The following is a 22,012-nucleotide window of genomic DNA, read 5'->3' as shown; positions in this document are numbered from 1 at the left end:
ACAGAAAGTGGGAAGGGAGTTAGTTTTGTATGATGATGAAATTATTTATGGTGTTAAGGAATAATAAAGGTGAAATAGAGAAAAACTAGAAAATTCATATTTTCTCGTAACAGGTCATCTTCCAAACATATTGGATGATGCCTGAATTAAAAAATGCAGGAGTACAGAGCCAAATAGAGGAATTAATAAAATATTAAACCCCTAAACATCATCTTTTCTAAGTTTATAAAAGACTCCTCTCCAGAATTAAATGCAACTGCCCAAAAATGTTAGTTACTAACAATTGTTTATCTCAATGTGTCAACATATAAGCCAGTTAACCTAAACTTCTAGACAGTATTACTAAAATACATCAATGGAAAATTTCCATTAATTTAAGACATATCTCTGCCCCAGCTGTCCCGGACCTGGCTGAATGACACTCTGACAGAGCGCCGTGTCAGCCTCCAGGACTTAGTGTTAGTATTGTCACTCAAGTTCTTGCCTCCAGAAGCAACTCTGAGGAGAGTGCCCACTGGCAAATCCTCTGGCCTTTTTGGTGCCAACATTGCTGTAATTTGTAGGTGAGTGTGTTTATCATAGTTATCCTTTTCAGTATATCATTTCCCACTTTATTCCACTACATCCCTTTCTCTGGTTTTCATTTGCATTATGTTATTGGTGTAAAAGTAGAAATTTTTAAAGAAAGGCTTACTAGAAATCACAGTCTATTATTATTCAAAAGTTCAAAGCTTTATGAAGATACAGGGATGTCATGGGTAGCTGCTACAAGAAATTGTACATTAAAGGAATTATACATGGAATTATATAAGGGACACATAGTCATTCTTTATGATTTTTTATTCAGTAATATTCTCAACATATTGTTCACTATTAGCAGTGCAATGTTTGATTGTTTTGCAAGATTCACATGGACATGATACAGTAACACCATATATCTGTTGATTTTAGCACATTCTTGATGCATTATTAATATTACTTATGTGCCCAGACTTTAAGGTCACCTTGTACATAAGAACTGGATGGACAAGCCTGAAGGAAAAGAGAATGGAGCTTTTAAGTTATTATCCCCACAGTTAAATTTGTAAGTTTTATATCTTACTGAAATCTTGCAAAAGTGATAGGTAAGTGATTTTACTTTTCTGTGTTAAGCTTTGCAGATGATGAAGTTCTTACAGATTTATCTCCTTGACAGACGAGAAAAGAGGAGTGTTCCTTTCATAGTGACCCGGTGTGTGAGAGAAGTAGAGAGGCGCGGCATGCAGGAGGTGGGCATCTACAGGGTGTCCGGCTTGGCATCAGATATAACGAAACTCAAGAAGTCCTTTGAGTCAAGTAAGTAACATAACAGTACCATTGAAATGATCATTCATCTTGAAGTTTCATATTATATTTTATAGTAAGTTTAATTGATTTTTTTTTTTTTTTTTTTTTTTTTTTTTTTTTTTTTGTGTGTGTGTGTGTGTGTGTGTGTGTGTGTGTGTGTGTAATCACTGTAGTGATTATGATGCCTTTGTAATTATAGATATTAGAAGTTAAATTCATATGTAATAAATTCCTGCATTATGGTCAATGGTTTAACTGTTCATGGTGTTTAGTGGCAGATTTATTGATGTTGGTGTAAGTGATTTACATAGCAAAGGGAAACACTGTCCATTTCTTTTCTATGGTGTGGGTGAAGTTTTCACTTGTTAGACTGGAATAATAGTAGCCTTTGTTCAGTCTTGTGATATCTTCTCTCACCTTGTACTCTCCCTTATATGTTGGGTACCCATTCAATCACAGTTTCTTTTTCATATTTAAACATCTCGGCCATAATCCCTCCTGCATTTACTGTCTTTCCATTCTCAAATTTTCATTTACATTCATTATTTCCTCCTATTCATTTTCTCATGCACTGTCTTTCCACCACTTTTCACTCCTATACATGTCACAACTACCCTCCCTTTAGACTCCTATACAAGCTAATAAATTTTTCAATAATTCCATCCATCTTCCTTCCTCATCCTCTATCAGTTGTAACATCCTTCTATTCATACCTTTATTCCACATTCTCTCACATTACTGACTTTCATCCTCTGTAGCCTTAGATTTCCCTTGTATGCAGACACTCAGTCATATTTCTTTTCTTGTACATATCTATTTTCTCTCAGTGCTTGCTAAGTCTTTTCTATCTATCATGCATTTCCTGTCTTCTTTCTCATTTTTTACATTTTTATCCTCACCACTCTGTTACATGCAACAGTGCATTTTATCAATACCAAGAATGTTCTTAACATTTTTATTTCTTTTTATCTTCTACTTATCATTCATTGCTTTAATTAGTCTTTGCTTATTCAGTGGAACCTCAGTTCAATCCATTCCTGAATCTTGTTCAAAATCCAAAATGCTCAAAAATTATTTTCCCCATAGGAATCAATGTGAAACAGATTAATCTGTTCCTGGACACTCATCCATCCTGTCTTAGCAGCTTATGACAGACAGTCCCACTGCTAAGATGGTCACTTCACAACATCTCCAGCTCAGAAATTATTTATCCAGAAAGGACGTATTGATTGAACTAAGTGGCACAAAACTTGTCAGAAGATGTTGTTTAAACCATGCAGGTATCCTGTTTGTCATTGATCTAGTGAGGAAAGCCTTACAGAGTGACACGGAGAGGAGCAACCCACTTACTGCCAAAATCAAGGTGATCATAACACATAGACATCTTGCTGCTGGGAAAAGCTACTGGGAAAATGCAGTTGTGCAGTAGTGATGGCATTGTGGGGTCATCAAGAGAGCCACAGGTGGCTCAGGAGACAGGATTACTCCTGAGCTAGGAAAAACACTGTTTACAGTGAGGCTCTTCAATGAGATCACATTTATCTTATTTCCAAGATTAGATTACTGTCTTATACACTGTGTCTCTCCTCCAAATATATAAAAACGAAGGAAATATCTATAGAAACTATAAACTAGTAATAAATGGGAGCTTTTGCTTTGTCATTTAATATTATGGTATGGCAACCGTAGCAATTATGAGTTCAAAATTTTGTTCGAAAAAACAATTTGTTCAGAAGGAGAGTGGTTTGGTAACCGAGGTTCCAGTGTATTCCCTTCTTTTCTTTCATCCTTGAACTGTTCAATCCTAAGTCTTTTCTCTCCATTATTTATTTTAAACTTTCATCTTACTCATTTTTATTTCCATTAACATGAATATAGTGGTCTGATCCCTCACTCTCATAGTGTTTGCATCCATCACATCTGCCTTCACTCACTGCAGTTTAGTCATTCAACCCTTTATGTTCATCTTAACAGTAATCTTTTGGGGACCATCATACATCACTTTACAATCCAAACAATACCAACCAATGTTTTTCCTCATGATAAAATTTCATTTTTAATTTCTTTTCTATTTTCTTGAAATTCTTTATATATATATATATATATATATATATATATATATATATATATATATATATATATATATATATATATATATATATATATATATATATATATATAAAGAATTTCAAGAAAATAGAAAAGAAATTAAAAATGAAATTTTATCATGAGGAAAAACATTGGTTGGTATTGTTTGGATTGTAAAGTATAATTTACATCAATTGAACAACATCACACCAAAATATTTAACTGTGGACACAACACTGTTCATGGTGAATTTTACAGGGATGGCACATAGTGAATGGTTGATTTAAATTGATTTATTGTTTAAACTACTATATGTATACCTGTGTACCAATTAATAATTTTACTCTTCAGATCCATATGAAGCAGAACAGCTGATCAAGGAAGTGGATATTCATTCTGTAACTGGTCTGCTGAAGCTGTTTCTGCGAGAGCTTCCCGAGGCATTGTACACTAGTGAACTGTATCCACGGTTCTTTGAGGCATACAGTGCAACAGATGCTGAGTATAGAAAGACAACATTGCTCAAGCTCTTCTCTTCTCTTCCACAACTCAACCAGTCCATTATAGCATACCTTTTGGAGCACTTAGTGAAGTAAGTGATAATAAGCAACAGGTACAGGAATATGATGAAGATATTAACCCTCCTTGCTGTTACCTTTGTAGCTTTCTATTATCAAAGAACTATATTAAGTAAGGCTATCATGAGAAGACCCTACAGTCTGTACATTTATGCTGAAAGATATCATAGAGCAGCCATGTAGAAAAAACTGCATTTCTATGTCTGGGAAATTGTCTTCTGTGACTAATCAGAGGCCAATAAACCTAATTTTTAACCAGTCATAGAGTAGAGAGATCAACTGACTCACTTAAGTGCATGCTGTGAAGACAGAAGTCTTCATTGCTTTATACTTATAAATTTATGAATAGGTCATGATAATTATAATGGTATAAGTCCTAACTTAAGTAAAAGTGCTGAACTTGTTGTATATGAAAGAGATATTAAGAAGTTTTCCTTTTATTTATGAGCCTTGCTTTTGGAGAGCTTTATATGTTTTTGGTGCTGGTGTGCATTGATAACAGTTAACTATTGTGTGTTTTGTGACCCATAATTCCTCCTCTCACAGAGTTGTTGAAATGGAGCACTACAACAAGATGTCCCTCCACAACTTAGCCACTGTGTTTGGCCCCACACTGCTGCGGCCCGGTGCTAAGCCAGGGAACCCCTCGCCAGCAGAGAAGTTGGCGGCAGGGACAGTGGATGTGATGGCCCAGGCGGGCATCCTGCACTTCTTCCTCACCCGACGGGCCAACAGGGAGCCAATCATGGTTGTTACTCAATGAATGTATTAATTCATATCATTTAGTTACATGTTCTGTTCTGTATATAGTTTTGTAGTAATTTTAATGTGTAAACTTTTTTTTTTATTCTTCACTTTATCCCATGCTAAAGATGGATTTTCTTTTCTTTTCCATTTTACTGATACAGCACACAATACATTTAAAAAAGGCACAGATTAAATCTTAAAATCACTATTTTAATGAGTGGTATATAAGAAGTTTATATGTATTTAGATTCAGAATATGATTGTTATAGTATATAATTATGTATTTGGGATAATAACACATAATAAAAAGTATATTGAAGTAAACTAAAAGTAACTTATATTTATTAAGTGTCAATGCTTCCATTTTTTCCATCTGCACAGCAATACTTCTCAAAATTATGCAGTATGCCCATGCTGAGTTTTGTCACTTTACGAGGGGTGTGAAAGCAAGTATGGATCATATTTCAGCATGTCAGTACTGGAACATATGTTGTTGCACCCTCTGTGGCTGATTGGCAAAAAAATTATAGAATGATGCAGGTAGTTATAAGTGGCTGTAAACTCCATAAGTAAGTATGCATATGTTTTGTCTCATTTGTTTTACAGTTCTCCTCATACTGTAATTAAAATAATATTTTCAAAATGCATAAAAATTAAAAATATTGTCCTGAGGTACTGGTATGCTAAAATATGAAGACAAACTGTCATTGTTACATCTGCTGTGGTCAGAACCTAAGTGACTTGATAAGGATTAGACATCTAGAACTTGCAATACATTATTTTCATGATAAATTATCTGAATTGTCTCAAATTCAAAAGTTTATCTTCAAAATCAAAGTAGAAATTACTGTACCTCTCAGTGTGTCTTGTAAAAAGCCATTATTTGGATGTATTCCCATAAATCATGATTAATCTTCTTGTGATTACCCTGGAAACCAAGTTGTAGAATTTTACAAGGTCATGTATCTGAGTGACTTGAGCTGTCATCCCTGAAATGTTCATCTGCCCCTGCTGCTCTGGCAGGGAGGGAGTGTCCTACTTAGGCTCTCCACCTACAGAGGTGTGACTTAAGCTTCACCTGATCTTGATGACCTGCTATGCTGGGATAGTAGAATTTCATAGTCATATTCTACATAATCTTTGCAAATGCAGGAAGCAGTGGTATCTGTGTGTTTTCACTCATTTCACACAATTCTCTTTGACTGCAAAAGTCTGGTGAGTCCCTAGCCATTCCTGAGATGCTGATCTCAAGTGATTCCTTGTTATGGATTTAATGCTGCTGTATTGCTCAGTTTTATTTCATATTTCCTTTAGGTTTTGCACTGTAAATTGTCTTATTAGTTTTCAAATGGATTGTTGCCATAAATATATTTTCTTAATTGTATTCCAGTGATTATGGTATTTAATTTTAAGCCATTACTACTGTGATAAATTTGTTGTGCATGATAGCTTTTTTTTTATTTAGTTCATTTTATTTTGTAAGGGAAGATGTTTGTGTTCGTTTCTGTGGTTGCATGTTTTATCAAACTACAGGTGTTTTGATCTAAAGAATTCATAGTGGGACAATGCCGTCTCAGACTTATAATTTGAGGCGAGCTCTTGGTGAATATTGAGCTAATTAGGTCTTGGGTACATTTCCCAAGAGTCCTGCAGCACACTACACTGGTGGAGAGGACGCTTGTAGTAGTTGAGAGGAGTATTGTGTTTATTTGAACAATTGCCAAAACAGAAGAATATTAGTTAGAATCATATCATAATAGACTGACTCTGCCAACAGTGCTTCTAAAGTAACTATGTGTTCAGAACCCTCTTATGCCTTCATGATAAGGAAACAACACCCAAAAGCACCCACACTTTTGGATAAAAACTGAGGCCTTGTACACCACAACAAGACGTGCACATTGCAGTGCACATTCTGCTCTGCCCAGGGGATATATGCCTAATATTTTATATACGTATCTCTGCTATGTACATTTGCATCATTCAGTCTGATGAAACAAAATTTCTTGCACCTTTTGAAGCTTCACTGTGTGTGGTTCACTTTTGGTGCAAATAGTAAACACTGGTCATGACCTTCCTGCTGCAAGCTTTAGGATGGACAGTGTGCTGGAAATTTGGGGGGGAAATTGAAGTTGAGGATATATTTGCCTTTTTGAATAATACTCTTTGCTCATAGGGATGAGATGTGAGTAAGAATTATGATAGATATGCTTGTGTAGGTGTAGATATTTGTATATATGTTTGTACATTGTGCTTATTTTGTACATTAAAGATTCTGATTGCACTTGTGTAAATGTATTGATGGAGACACATTATAAAGGTCATGTTCTTATTATAGGAATATTTTAGAAAATTGCAGAGTCCTCATAAGACAAGGTTCAGTTTCCTTCCAGAAAATATGCAGGCCTCTAACTTTTGACTGTAGTGAAATAGGAAAATGCTATCCCTTCTACTTGCTTTCAGTCACTCATACAGACTAAGAGAGTTGAAAATTATTAATCACTAGTCTGCATATTAAGCCAAATACTGAAGGTGCCTGTTACGGACACAAAAATTATGATTGAAAAGATGTTATAAAACATTGGGTCCAGCAAAGAAATATCACTGTATTTTGGTGTAAAAGTTGTTGTCAAGTCTGGTGATGATGTGCATAATTGTAAGATGGATTCATAGATAATTTTTCTTTTCCTTTTTTTAAAGATTTACAGAAATCTTTCATGGAAAGCTTGTTGTATTTATTTGTGTAATATTTGTATTTATGTGTCATATGCTGGTATATAAGTTAGATAGAAATTCTAAGTTTGTATTAGTACTGATACAGGGATGTTTACTGTACATTTTTACTTCCAGTGGAGGTATTCCATAATATTTGAATATAAAAATTCATCATTATTTTGGCTTATTATTTCACTAAAGAGACACTGTTGACCCAACTGTTGTTAGTGAAAGTACTGTTGGGTGATGCTGGGCAGCATGTTTTGTGAAGCCCCTCTGTTTGACTGGTGAGTTTGCTCCTTTCTTTTCAGACAGTAATAACAACTTAATTTAACCAACATGAATAGGTTTCCTAGTATGAATGGAATGGTTGCAATCCAAATATATGTTCCAATTTGTGTGTAATCACTTGCAGCAAAGATGTTTTGATGTCAATGTGGCCTCAAGTGAGTTTTTTTTTTTTTTCACAATCCAGGCAGTCTTCTAAGGACAAAAGCCGGCAAAGAAACAGTTGAGGTGTTTGTTGTCTTGCCATACCTCACTTCATGTAATTGTACCATTTTGAATGTACACCAAAATGTTTTCAAACTAAGAATAGTCTTTGGAGAATCAAAGACTGTATCAATATATATATATATATATATATATATATATATATATATATATATATATATATATATATATATATATATATATATATATATATATATATATATATATATATATATATTACAAACATACATTGTGTGTGTGATTTCCTATTTAGTTAGATGTGTTCTTTGGGAAGCTAGATCAAGGCCTTCCCCTCACTGGATCTAAGAATAATCCTATATGTGGTATATTCTTTCAATATAGTGTGTGTGTGTGTGTTTGTGTCCATGTGTGTGCATGTGTGCACACATGTTGTGTGTGTGTGTGTGTGTGTGTGTGTGTGTGTGAGAGAGAGAGAGAGTGAATGCATGCATGCATATTTACTTGTGCTTTTGATTCCTTTTGAAATATGTGTACATATACATGTGCAATATAATGCTCTCCATTACAAACACATTATCTTCCTTGGCATATATAATGCAGTACCTTCTTGCTACCTCTTGTGTTCATGCATATTCAAGTGGATATTTAATATAATAGTACATGGTACAGATGTACATATTCAAGATTTCTGAAGACTACATCCCATTCCTAAACCGTTGTATTACTACTAGTTGTGGCAACATGTCTACCAGCATCCCTCGGAAAGTTTGTTTTGCGGGACAGGTTGGGAAACACAGTAATGGACCAGAAGCTGTATTTTTGCATCTATTGTATACAGAGTTGTATTTGTACTTAAAAGATATGTAGAAACTAAACTTTGTCTTCTTTGCCCTTATATGAGTAAGTAAACCTTTACTGGACCTCCTGAATGTGAAAGCACAAACTGTAGGGATTTATTGCCCTTCAGGAGCATATCCAGAGCTTTCCAGAGCAGAAGATTGTCAGCAAGTTACATGTGCTGATGCTAATGGTCCTTTCTATCAAAACACTGTCACTGTCTAAGAGGCACTCCTTAGCACATTTTTATAGATTATATTACGATGTTTCTACGTTTTACTCATCCTTCATTCTCTCTCTCTCTCTCTCTCTCTCTCTCTCTCTCTCTCTCTCTCTCTCTCTCTCTCTCTCTCTCTCTCTCTCTCTCTCTCTCTCTCTCTCTCTCTCTCTCTCTCTCTCTCTCTCTCTCCATATTTAATTGTTCTCAGGGGCCGACGGTGTTGAGTGTGTGATGTGTGTACGTGTGTCTAGGCCACCATGTTTGAGATTGCCAGCCAGGCACTGTACATACATATACGTAGAATTATCCTCTGCAGTACCTCTCATACTTTTTATTGCATTTCCATTTTATAGTATTACTTGCTGTTTCATACATCTGACCTCCATTTATGCCCTCTTGAGAATGAGAGAAAGAAAAAAAATCTGGGAGGTTTAGTTGTAATTCACATTGAGAGGAAAGCAGTGAGAAAACTGTCTGTTCATCAACTACAGTTCCTGCCTGCAGAAAATCTTTCTATTGGAGCTGATATATCGTATCAGTATTAATAATAAATCCCGTATTTAAATAGGAAGTATTTTCAGGCGTCAGGCAGTAAAAAAAAAAATATATAATAATAAACAAGTTTAATTCACGTTTAAGTGTTGGCCATGACATGTGAACGTGTGGCGCACGATCTTGGGGAGGAGGCGGGGCACGGGTTGATAAGGGAGGTATATTGGCCTGATGAAAGTCCATTGATCATACTGACTTTTGCCACGCCCCTACCAGATACGTGATGAGAATGCCCGATGTCGATTTTATTTCGATAAAGGCAACAGCGAGTGCTATATGTGATAGCATGGATGATAACGATACGGAAGTGGGAGAATGTGATACCATTAATAGCCAAGGCCTAATGATATACAACGATATACGTAGCTATTCCGCATATCGCCACATATTTGGTCTGTTTGGTGCTGAGGAATCGAATATTGGTGTAAGACAGTGCCCGGAAGTGTTATCCGTTACCAATGATAAGCAAACACTGCCTCGGGGATGACAATGCACGTAACGTCACGGCAGTGAAATCTAGGCTGCGGGGCGAGTCCTCATTTTAAGGCCAGCTGGTGCCGCAGGGATACCACGTGCGCATTGTTGTGGCGGCGACTGCCCCCTAGCGGCGGGCGGCGGAAGCGAGGGCCAGGCAACCTCGCCGCTCCGCCAGTCAGCTGTTGGAGAGTGTTGGGTGGGGATGTGTTCTTGAGCCTCGTCTTCCTCCAGTGTTTTGCTCACTGAACTATAAAACATGGAGTTTAAGAACGGGGTCTTCAACGCAGCCAGGGACGGTAATCTGCGTAGACTAAAGGTATGGCATTTCTTCCCCTTTTTTTTGCAGTGTGGTGAGAGTGAAACATGCCTTAGTGCCGCGTGAGGTGGCGAGATAGTGCTGAATGTGGGTCTGTCTCCAAGGTCGGGGAGGTTCATCCTCAGTGGCTGACTTGACGTGTCTTTTTGTTGGCTGGTGCAGTTCAGATTTGAGGGTGAAGGTGGCCCTTTATCAGCCATCGACCAAGCCTGAAGGGCCGTGATCGTGGCGGGAGAGGCAGGCAAGGGGCGGGCTGAGCGGCGTCTGGCGGCAGCACAACACTGACCTGGCCACGGCGCCCCGCGGCTGTCTGTGTGCACCGACGCCTCACCGCCTCCTGCTGGGGTGCGGGGAGTTCTTTCTTTCTGGCGAATACGTAACTGATACGGTTGTCTCGACGTGCATGCACAGTTATATTGATTATCGTATCACATGTACGTGTATACCAATTTGATGAACAAAAGCGTTGTGAGCATACAAAGGAGGCGCGCGGAAAGTAGTGCATACATGCTACACAGTGTTATCTTTAGACACAATGTTGGTAGAAACAGATCAGGAAGGTAGGGATCATATTTTGGCAGCGATGCCTGGCGCATGGAGGTGTCCGTCAGTCTAAACAAACACATTTGTCTTACTCAAGTAATTAGTTTGGTTGTAGTGTTTTGAAAAAAAAAAAAATGGTAAATTTATAGTTTAAGCCAATGTCCCCAATCTCTACCCACGGCCCACGGCGTTATTAATAATTTCCGACAAGTAGTGTAATCATTAGAAATGATGTGAATAGTGAGAAGAACAAAATGAGGTAGGTTATTACCACGTAATGTGTAATGGCTTAAACTATAATAAAACCAAAAAAAAAAAAAAAAAAATATATATATATATATATATATATATATATATATATATATATATATATATATATATATATATATATATATATATATATATATCCACACACACACATTATGTGTTTACCTCTTTATGTATCAGTTTGATTGTATTACACATACCAAAACCTTTAAAGCAATTTCTTAACACGCTGATACACCTTAAAGTATCGTACAATGCGTTCTGCTCATACATGCTGATGCTTGTGCCAGCGTTTGACTGGATTGTCAGAGCTACGAGTATATAGGTAAGGTAAGATAACACAAATATAAGAAAAGTAACCTGCGATTTACCAGCATGTACCCATATGGTAACCAAACAGAATGAATTACATGTAACCACTTAATATCAAACTATATTAAACGATATATTTTAATCACCTGTCAGTATCACGGCCACCTATATTGGATGATTTATTTACCATCTGGCAGAGCGAGGGGGCTAAGGAAGCACGTATAAACCAGGAGATAATTTCGGACTCTTCCACGTTGATTTATTAGACTCACTAATGTCGTGGCTGACTGGCTGCCTTTATCACTATGCGCTGCGTCGTGCTCGTCACTTCCCGACCTGCCAGCCTTCACTCAGTCCACGCACACGACATTGCGTCAGCGGGGTGGAAGAGTGAAGAGATAAGGTCTAGTCATGCCAGAAATTGAGTCAAGTGTGCTGCAGAAGACAACATGAGGGTGCGGGCTGCAATATTTAAAGGCCCCCAAGTGGAATATGATGAAGGTATATTATATCGATCATATCACGACGGGTTGCTGGCTAGACAAGTGTTGCCATTCAGAAATCTCTATGGTGGTGGTGGTAGGGGGATTGACGCTCTCTCTCTCTCTCTCTCTCTCTCTCTCTCTCTCTCTCTCTCTCGTGTGTGTAAACAATATCTCTGCTTCCATGTACATAAACGCAGTGCTGAGTCAGAACGTGCAAGCTGCAGTAAATGTAGGTAGCTCGGCAGCACAGCACCACCTCTGCAGAAGATAAAGGAGGGAAATAATATAGTGTGTGCTGCCACGCTGACGGTGAGAGAAAGGAAAGATTCAAACTTTCTTTCTCCCTTTATTTTCGCCGCGGGTTGTCAGTATCGCTTTCGTGTTTACATGCAAGACGTGACTGAATGCCCAGCGTGCTTGTTTACACGGTCCAACACTTGCCATTAATGTTCGTCGTTGTGTTGATATTCACTACCTGTCTCTCTCTCTCTCTCTCTCTCTCTCTCTCTCTCTCTCTCTCTCTCTCTCTCTCTCTCTCTCTCTCTCTCTCTCTCTCTCTCTCTCTCTCTTCGCGTGGCGTGTGTAAAGATAAAGTGGCAAAATACTGAAGATAAAAAAAAGACAATTGAAAGGAGAGGGATTCCCTGGGATCCGGAAGCCTTCAAGGTAGCTAAAGCCTGTCTTGTGTGAAGCTGTAAATTTAGTGTGGTTTATGATATTTCAGGGATTTGTATATTGGCGTGGAAATGGTGACTTTCTGGGCAGCGGGACGAGTGGTAATGTGGTGGAAAGAGTTGAGTGGTTCAGGATAAAACTTATAATGTCGGCGGGTATCATAACTTGGCATTGTGGTGTAGTATTAAGGCGGCGTGACGCGATAAGCAAGTGTCGAAACTTTTGGAAAATACCGACATGTTAATAAGTCTGCTGATGAAAAAAAAAAAAAAAAAAAAACTCCAGCCCACGTCAACATGGGACCACTCGGCGAAAATCTCGCAATACATTGTGATGTTAATGTGTTCTAAGGCCACGAAACTGAACTTTAACTTTCATTGTTTGTTGGAGGAAAATAATAAGTTATTCCGGATCCCCGTCATTCCAACGTGCTCAACCGACAAGTGGTTGTCTAGATTCCTGGTAAATCCGTTTCCCTGCAACACGTGAGGGTCGGGAGGGAAGGTGGTTGACCAGACTCAGACACCGGAGATCATGTCAACCACAGTGCTCAAACCCGTGTTGGGCGTTGTGTGGCGAGAGACCAGTGTATGTCAACAGTTTTAACGAAATGTTTGGCTCAGTAGAGTGCTGGTGATACGGCGTGAGTAGCGACGGCAGGCTGGTAGTGGTGGCGATGGTGGTGGTGTGTGCCAGGCCGCGGTGCCTTTGGTCGTTGCCTTTTTGTCGTGATAAACACTCGAGGTGAATGAAAGTGTCATGTCGTAATCATAACGGAGCGTCGTTGCCGACATTTTGGCTGAGATGCCTGCGGCGTGGCGGCCCATTGTGATGAGATATGCTATTGTATGCCGGCCATTCACGCTCCCATGCCGTCTCTATGACCAGGACACCTGAACCACAGCGACGCCAAGACTTGCGTGCCTACACCTTGCCCCCAGCCTGCCTCAGCATGCATGACCAGCGTGGCCCTCCACCCAGCGCAGCCTTCCACTGGTGTGCTTACAGTGGACGATACCTGTGGGTACCAGGGGAGGGGCACAGCAGCACAGCAGTCATGCAAACACGCAACACCCACCGGCCGGCCTCAAGGTGGCTGCCAACACCCCACTTGGCCACGTGACGGAGGGGCCTATCCAACGTCCCGCAACAATAGCCTGACGTGAATAGCGCTTTGAACTTTCAATTCAACACGTTTACGTCTGTCTCATACATCATCGGAAGCTCCATATGAGATGGAGCCGTTCCCATGCGCCCAGTCCGACCCGTCTTGCCTCCACGCCTGTGTCCCAGAATGGAAGCGCCGCGCGTGGCCAGGCACAGATAGACACAGAGAGATGCGAATTTCTCTTTTCTGTCTACTAACCACGGCGTCGGCACAGAACACCACTACGCACTCACCACTTGTGCTGTCCGTTAGGCTGAGAGAGAGAGAGAGAGAGAGAGAGAGAGAGAGAGAGAGAGAGAGAGAGAATGTACCAAACAAAGCCCAGGCTGACCTCTCTCAATGACTAGCGCCCAAGGATCGTGAAGCTTGAGGCCTTCACTTGCCTGGGAGGGGAGGAGGGGGGGAGGAAGTGACGAGGGCTGGCGGGAGGAGAATAGGGGAGAGGAAGCGAGATTAAAATGTCCTCAGCTTCTGTTCTGTTCCCGTTCCTCTCTCTCTCTCTCTCTCTCTCTCTCTCTCTCTCTCTCTCTCTCTCTCTCTCTCTCTCTCTCTCTCTCTCTCTCTAATGGGGTAAGTAGGAAAGAAATAGCAAACATACGTAGGAAATAAACCCACTTACGTCCACAAATGCCACTCAGCGCAGTTACTTAAACTTTTTAGGAGTTACATATTGGAGATACGAGCGTACATGTGTGTTTATGCTAATAAGATGGGCGTCGCGTCCACGAGACCACACACACGCGCGCACACACACACACACACACACACACACACACACACACACACACACACACACACACACACACACACACACACACACACACACAGACGGAGGACAGCTGACTGATCGATTTCAAAAGTGGCAATAATGAAAGTGCAATCATATATGTACAAGAACCAAGCTTAACCTTGACGGGGCCGAACGAAACATGAGGGCGCGATGTCGATTGAGAAAGAGACCGCTTCGAGGACACACACACACACACACACACACACACACACACACACACACACACACACACACACACACACACACACACACACACACCCTGTAGCGGCGCCGCGGTTTCTACATCTAATCAGCCTTCTCATTAGCCTGACGGAGGAAGAACCCGACCCGACCATCAGCTAAAGTTTTCGGGGCCACGGTGACCTCCGGTGTTTTGTGAGTCAATGGTGCCTCTTCCACCCGGGCTTGTGGGGGAGGGAGGAGGGAGAGCGGGGAAGAGAGTGATAAGAAGGACTGTGGTGGCGGGGGAGGGACTGGGGGCGGGGGTGTGATAGAAAGAGGAAGTAAGGGACGGGAGGTATAGAAAGGGGGTGGGTGTCACGTGTTTGTCATGTGTGGCTGAGTGGTAACTCTTGAGGGGATCAGTGTGATGCTATGATTGGTGGCTTCCTTTCGCACGCTAGAGTAGTACAGTAGCATGACTGTGTGTGTGTGTGTGTGTGTGTGTGTGTGTGTGTGTGTGTGTGTGTGTGTGTGTGTGCGCGCACGCTGCGGCCACGTAGAACAAGACCTAAATGAGTCTTCTCGCCGCGGGATGCATAAATAAAGACGCCACACGTTTTAACCATTGTCGTCCTCGCTCTTGTCGTGGTGCGAGCTGGCTGGCGAGAGAGCTGTCGTCCCACAAACCTCAGCCCGCGGAGCCCCACTGACCCGTCCCTCCACGCCGGGCAGCGGCTGGAGGAATGCTGGAGCTGCACTTGAGACAGACTACGAGGACGATCTCATTGCCCGGCGTCCTCGTCCCGTGAATTCGTACTCCTCGATCCATCCTTGGTAGCTTTCCTTCAGCCCTTAGTCCTCGGCGCCTCCTCATCCTTCTCTCTCTGCTGTTAATTCAGTGCCTATCACCCTCTGCCTCGCTATAACTCCACGTCCTTATCCTCAGTCTCTCCATCCATTCTGCCTAGATGTATGCTTTCAGTCTCTCCAGTTTCCCAGTCTGCTTTTCATTTCCTTGCTTGTCATCCCCAGCCAGTGCAAGAGACGGGGAGTCCACTGCTTAACTGTTCTTGCTCAGGGTCTGCCGGGGGAAGGGAGGTGTTGGGGATGAATCGGGCAGTCATGCGTTTGTTCTTTGGTCTTCCTCGTGTCTGTCGCGCCAAGGTCGAGGAGGGTGAGGAGCATGGGTGGGTGGTCCGTAGTCTGTGTACCTACAAAGGACGACTGGTCTTGGTGTCTTGTTGTGTCACATAGAAAACGTAAAAAACATAAAAGACCTTTGTCAGTGGAAGAGGAACCCAAACTCGGCATGTACTCGTAAAGCCTTGGTGGTGTCCTCTGCCTGCGTCGCTGAAAGAGTTGTGGTCGTGTCGGGGTTTGTTATGCGGAGCGGGGCGGGGAGGCTGTGCGGGGAGTGGTGGCTGGTGGCTGGCACCCCTGGCACCCCGCCGCGTCACGGAGCAGTGAGGGTTCGATGCTTTTGCTTCCCACACGCCAACACTGACCCCGCGGCTCATCCCTCTTGACCTCTTCCTGTCAGACTGATGGGCGTGCACCGGGCAGCAGGCGGCCCCCGGGAGAGGCGGCCCAGCATGGTGGACGTGGCCGCCATGGAGCCCTGTTAGTAAGGATCTATGCCAAGGTCACGTCAACAACAGCTGTTACTCATTGGGTGGCCGGCCAGCCTGCGACAGCTCAGCGGGAAGCTTTGGGCGAGAGCGGCATGTCAAGCAGGGCTGCGCACCCTCCCTCCGTGCGTCACGCCGCGGTGTGTGTTTGGGGTGGGGGTGGGTAGCGGCCAGCTTCACACAGGTGGTATTACGTAAAGAGGAAGCTGGTGGGTGTGGAAAATAAGATTATCTCCTCACTCAGCTGGCGTATCGAGGCAAGCGTCTGTGTGGTGTGGCGGTGGGGCGATGCAGCAGCAGCAGCAGCAGCAGGGCCGTGATGTGGGTCAGGAGAGAGAGTGGCCGGCCCGGGCCGTGAACTCGCCACAGGTGCCCCATGAAACCTAGACCCTAGACTCTGAATCTCCTCACACCTGAACCTGGCTGCTCCCTGACACCCTAGGCCTTCCCGGACGCCCCCTGGTAGTGCCCGAGGAAGGGATGACATGTGCTTGTGTGGCGGGTCGGTGGTGAGCAGCTGGTGCGGTCACTGCTCGCTGATGACTTGTAATGGTGCTGTCAGGTTTCCTGTTACCAGACGGGGACGCTGTGAGGAATTGTTTTATGCTCGTATCTCTCTCTCTCTCTCTCTCTCTCTCTCTCTCTCTCTCTCTCTCTCTCTCTCTCTCTCTCTCTCTCTCTCTCTCTCTCTCTCTCTCTCTCTCTCTCTCTCTCAGGGACACACGGTCGATCAGCTGTACCCATCAGGTCGACCCGTCATTTCTATCCGGCTTCCAGTAATTGACTTTAGAAGTGATTCATCGGACTGAAATTTGGCAAGAGTTGATCATTAATTACCAACACGTGGAGGGCCGGTGGGGAGAGCGGCGGTGACTGATGAGGATGCGGAAGTAGAGAAAAGGGAGAGGTTAAAAGAGGAAAGGAGAGAATTGCGATGATGGATGAGGAGAAAAGAAAAAAGATCGGAAAATAGTTTAGGGGATTTGTGCAGAGAGAGAGAGAGAGAGAGAGAGCGTCCTTCCCTTGTGTGTGTGTGTGTGTGTGTGTGTGTGTGTGTGTGTGTGTGTGTGTGTGTGTGTGTGTGTGTGTGTGTGTGTAGATAACAAAATGACCAAGTATGTAGAAGAGCAGGTGGACACAGGAGGAAGGAAGACAGTCATTATCTTACTACCAGAAGGCTACACACACACAGACACACACACACACACACACACACGAGCATTGTATCCCCCGTAACGGTAACAAGAAGGAAATATGAAGTGATAATTGCACTAGTGGTGGTGGTGGTGGTGGTGGTGGTGGTGGTGGTGGTGGGTCACGAAAGGCGTCCCGTATATTGGCGTCACGAGGGCATGAGCACCTCAATTAACGCCACACCTTGACTGCAGGTATTTCACTTACTTCACTCGACGCCTCCTCCTTCTCCTCCTTCTCTTTGTCGTCTTTCTCTTCCTCCTCCTCCTCCTCCTCCTCCTCCTCCTCCTCCTCCTCCTCCAGCTCTTTCTTTGATGTATTTTTCGTGTGTATCCTTCCTTTCATTGTTTTCTGGTTTTTTTTTTTTATTGTTGCTTTTCTTGTTGTAATTGTTGTTGTTGTTTTTGTTGTTTTCTTCCTCTGTTTTCTTTTTTCCTTCTTCTTCTTCTTATTATTATTATTGTTATTATTATTATTATTATTATTATTATTATTATTATTATTATTATTATTATTATTATTATTATTATTACTATTATTTCATTCTCCTCATTATTATTATTATTATTATTATTATTATTATTATTATTATTATTATTATTACTATTATTATTATTATTATTTATTACCGCCGAGCGGATGAAAGAAGTTGTTGTGCAAGCGAGTTTGTTAATGATAAAGGAAAGGACCTGGAGGTGAGGGCGAGGACCAAGACGAGGCCTAAGTCAGCGAATTTCTTGTACGGTCGGTGTTGAAGTAGTGTCGATGTAAGGAGATGAAGGATGCTTGTTATGACATGAGGCTAAGATGAGGCCGGCCTTATCGCCGTCGCTAATGGATAACGATGGACAGGGTAGGAACCCAGGCAGTAACTGAGGACGATAGGGACACTTTGCTGAGGACACTCGTGCAGGGAGGACGTGTGTTGCTGCAGAGACAGAAGTAGATTGACCAACCTAGAGCACCTGTTAGAAAGGGCGTGCGCGTTACTTAACGATGACCCCAAGACCCAAACACGTAAGTGTAACAACTGTCTGTGCAAGAATGCATTATATCCTATAAGTAACGTGCAGAATGATACCTGTATTACACAAATTATTCATATAGAATATTGTCTGTGATCATTAATATTAATGTATGTCTTCAGGTTTTGACCGCATTCAATAAACGATTCGTGTCATCTTGTGGGTCTGAAATAACCTTCACCGCCTTCCGGCGGTAACATTATTATTATTATTATTATTATTATTATTATTATTATTATTATTATTATTGTTATTACTATTGTTATTGTTACCCCTCCTCTTCCACCCAAATAAAAAATATAGTTTGAGGAAAATTCTTAACAGTATTTTCAATTTTTCTTTCGTTGTTGTCTTCGCCAACTTTCCAGACAGACTGGATTTGATAGACTGTGTCTGCCTGAGAGAGAGAGAGAGAGAGAGAGAGAGAGAGAGAGAGAGAGAGAGAGAGAGAGAGAGAGAGAGAGAATTGACCAGAAACAAGTAGAAGTATGTAAGGTTAACTGCAGTGTGTGTGTGTGTGTGTGTGTGTGTGTGTGTGTGTGTGTAAGCTGAGATCGAGTTTAATGTCAGGTTCTTTGTTTTGGGAGGACCGAACACACACCCCGCTAACACTTATATGGAAACTTGTCCTCCTCCTCCTCCTCCTCCTCCTCCTCCTCCTCCTCCTCCTCCTCCTCCTCCTCCTCCTCAAGAACGACGACAATGCGAAGTGACTCAAAATGTTAATGGTGTGTGTGTGTGTGTGTGTGTGTGTGTGTGTGTGTGTGTGTGTGTGTGTGTGTGTGTGTGTGTGTGTGTGTGTGTGTGTAGTATGCAGGTCTGGTGTGCGTTGGGTCCGAGAGGCCAAGAGGTGAATGGTCTCGGCTAAATACTGAAGAGGTCCCGGCATGGCTCCATCAGTGTGTCTTAATGGTCCTCATCTGTCTGTCTGTCTGTCTATTGTTGTCTCCTAGGGATGGTACTACTACTACTACTACTACTACTACTTCTTTTGTTCTTTCTTTCCCTTTTTTCTTTCTTCTCTTTCTTTTCTTCTTTCTTTCTTTCTTGCTTGCTTGCTTCTTTTGCTTTCTTTCTTTCCTCCTTAATTTTTTTGTTGTTGTCCTCGTCCTTCTTCTTCTTCTTCTTCTTCTTCTTCTTCTTCTTCTTCTTCTTCTTCTTCTTCTTCTTCTTCTTCTTCTTCTTTATATGTATCATCATCATCTCCATTTTTCTTTTTCTTTTATTCTAATTCTTCACCACCACCACTACCATCACCACCACCCACATCACCCGCATCACCACAACAAAACAAGAACCAGCTTCCTCTCTATCAGTTCATCCTTAACCTCACTGCCTTGATCTTTTTACTAATGCATTCATTCATTCACTCGTTCATTCCTCCCCATTCATTCATGCAGGCGGGGTGAGAGAGGGAGGTCAGGCAGCGAGGAGTGAGTCAGAGGAGTGACTGAGGGAAAAGCGTGTGGGTGGAAAGTAAGGTCAGGTCAGGTTAGGTCAGATTGTGCCTTATCCAGTTTTCCAGAGAGAGAGAGAGAGAGAGAGAGAGAGAGAGAGAGAGAGAGAGAGAGAGAGAGAGAGAGAGAGAGAGAGAGAGTATTCCCTGGCCCTACACATCCTCTTTATACCACCTCAAGGAGTATATGTTAAAGAAGACTGACGAAGAGAAGGAGGAGGAGGAGGAGGAGGAGGAGGAGGAGGAGGAGGAAGAGGACGAAGGAAAGGAGGAGGAGGAGGAAGACTAACTAAGGTGGTAGTAGCAAATCACACAAGTTACTACACCAAATTTAAGTGTGGTAGTGACGTGCATCATCTAAGTAAGGTTCTATGATTGAATGGTATAGAATGAAACCTTATCCTCCTCCTTCGTTACTCCTGAAGGTGGAAGAGTAGGAGGAGGAGGAGGAGGAGAAATAATAGTGAGAATGTAAGAAAATAGTGGAAGCTGCAAGACGCCATCAAGCCTTCACGTGGCAGTCCTTGTACAAAAACTTGCCTACCTGTGCCTACTTATCATCCCCTCCCCATCCATAAATTTGTCTTGTAGTAGTAATAGTAGTAGGAGTAGTAGTAGTAGTAGTAGTAGTAGTAGTAGTAGTAGTAGTAGTAGTAATAGTAGTAGTAATTAATCATTGTGTACGGTACGTCTACTTAATATTCCCCCATGTCATTGATAGATAGCCTTGCAAATGTCATTACTACTACTACTACTACTACTACTACTACTACTACTACTACTACTACTACTACCACTACCACTACCACCACCACCACCACTGCCACAACTCCTTCTTCTTCTTCTTCTTCTTCTTCTTCTTCTTCTTCTTCTTCTTCTTCTTCTTCTTCTTCTTCTTCTTCTTCTTCTTCTTCTTCTTCTTCTTCTTCTTCTTCTTCTTCTTCTAATACTACTACTACTACTACTACTATTACTACTACTACTACTACTACTACTACTACTACTACTACTACTACTACTACTACTACTACTATTACTATTACTATTACGACTAGCATCAAGTGATTTACCACCGTGAAGAGAGAGGCGGATTCTAGGAAGCGAGGCAAGATTGATTAGTGTCTCCTTGGTAACGCCGCGATTCTTGCAATGATAGTGTGTGTGTGTGTGTGTGTGTGTGTGTGTGTGTGTGTGTGTGTGTGTGTGTGTGTGTGTGTGTGTGTGTGTAGTTTGATCACGTGCTGGACTTATGATCACCAGCAACTGACCCCCGTACACACACACACACACACACACACACACACACACACACACACACACACACACACACTACTTGCTTGTCAATGAAAACCTAAAGCAACATGTGTGTGTGTGTGTGTGTGTGTGTGTGTGTGTGTGTGTGTGTGTGTAGGTTACCTGGGCCTGGTATTTCTTGGCGTGGCAGAGGAGGAAGTGCGTAACGAGCTCTGGAAAAGGTGAAATGAGGTCTTACCGAGAAGTTGCAATTCATCCCAACAACCATTAGCAGGAGGGAGGCGCGCCGCTCGTTTTCTGTATTATTTTTTGGTGGTAGCTTTTTTATTTTGTATTTTTTTTTTTAGTTTTCTTGCGTGTCGATTTCTTTAGCTATTTTTTTTATTTTTGACTCCTCTTTTCATTTTGGTTAACCGTCTAGTGTCTTTGTGAGTTCTCTTGATTTCTTTTTTTATTTTCCGTAGGTGTGTGTGTGTGTGTGTGTGTGTGTGTGTGTGTGTGTGTGTGTGTGTGTGTGTGTGTGTGTGTGTGTGTGTGTGTTTTCTCATCGCAAAGTCCTTCCTCCCGGGTACACCACATGTTCATTCCCAGACACACACGCACATACACACACACACTCAGAGAGAGAAGAGGTGGGTGTCCTTCAGGTTCCTGGGGGTGTGGCCCTTGAACGTTGGGGGGAGAAAGGGGGGCGAATGGGGGAAGGGGAAGTGGGGAATGATG

At 42.0% G+C, this 22,012-nt stretch overlaps 2 protein-coding genes across 5 annotated transcripts in view; both read left to right on the top strand.

Annotated features, from left to right (window-relative positions):
• The window catches only part of LOC135100745 (active breakpoint cluster region-related protein-like), a 190,987-nt gene extending 182,184 nt beyond the window's left edge, over positions 1-8,803 (top strand). For all 4 annotated transcript variants that reach the window (XM_064003980.1, XM_064003979.1, XM_064003978.1 and 1 more), the window contains 4 exons: positions 397-563; positions 1,196-1,335; positions 3,766-4,006; positions 4,539-8,803. In XM_064003980.1, the coding sequence (XP_063860050.1) occupies positions 397-563; positions 1,196-1,335; positions 3,766-4,006; positions 4,539-4,755 (765 nt within the window). In that variant the 3' untranslated portion in view covers positions 4,756-8,803. The remainder of the gene's footprint in view (positions 1-396; positions 564-1,195; positions 1,336-3,765; positions 4,007-4,538) is intronic.
• An 837-nt stretch (positions 8,804-9,640) lies between these two features.
• Positions 9,641-19,244, top strand: LOC135100748 (uncharacterized). The gene is made up of 3 exons (XM_064003986.1): positions 9,641-10,330; positions 16,273-16,500; positions 16,605-19,244. The coding sequence occupies exons 1-3, from the start codon at positions 10,271-10,273 to the stop codon at positions 16,716-16,718; spliced, it is 402 nt and encodes a 133-aa protein (XP_063860056.1). The 5' UTR covers positions 9,641-10,270; the 3' UTR covers positions 16,719-19,244.
• Positions 19,245-22,012: the final 2,768 nt, after the last annotated feature.

The sequence above is a fragment of the Scylla paramamosain genome, chromosome 5 (assembly GCF_035594125.1).
Source record: "Scylla paramamosain isolate STU-SP2022 chromosome 5, ASM3559412v1, whole genome shotgun sequence".
Classification (NCBI taxonomy): domain Eukaryota; kingdom Metazoa; phylum Arthropoda; class Malacostraca; order Decapoda; family Portunidae; genus Scylla; species Scylla paramamosain.
The sequence above is the reverse complement of the archived record's forward strand: the minus strand, read 5'-3'. Positions and strand labels throughout refer to the sequence as shown.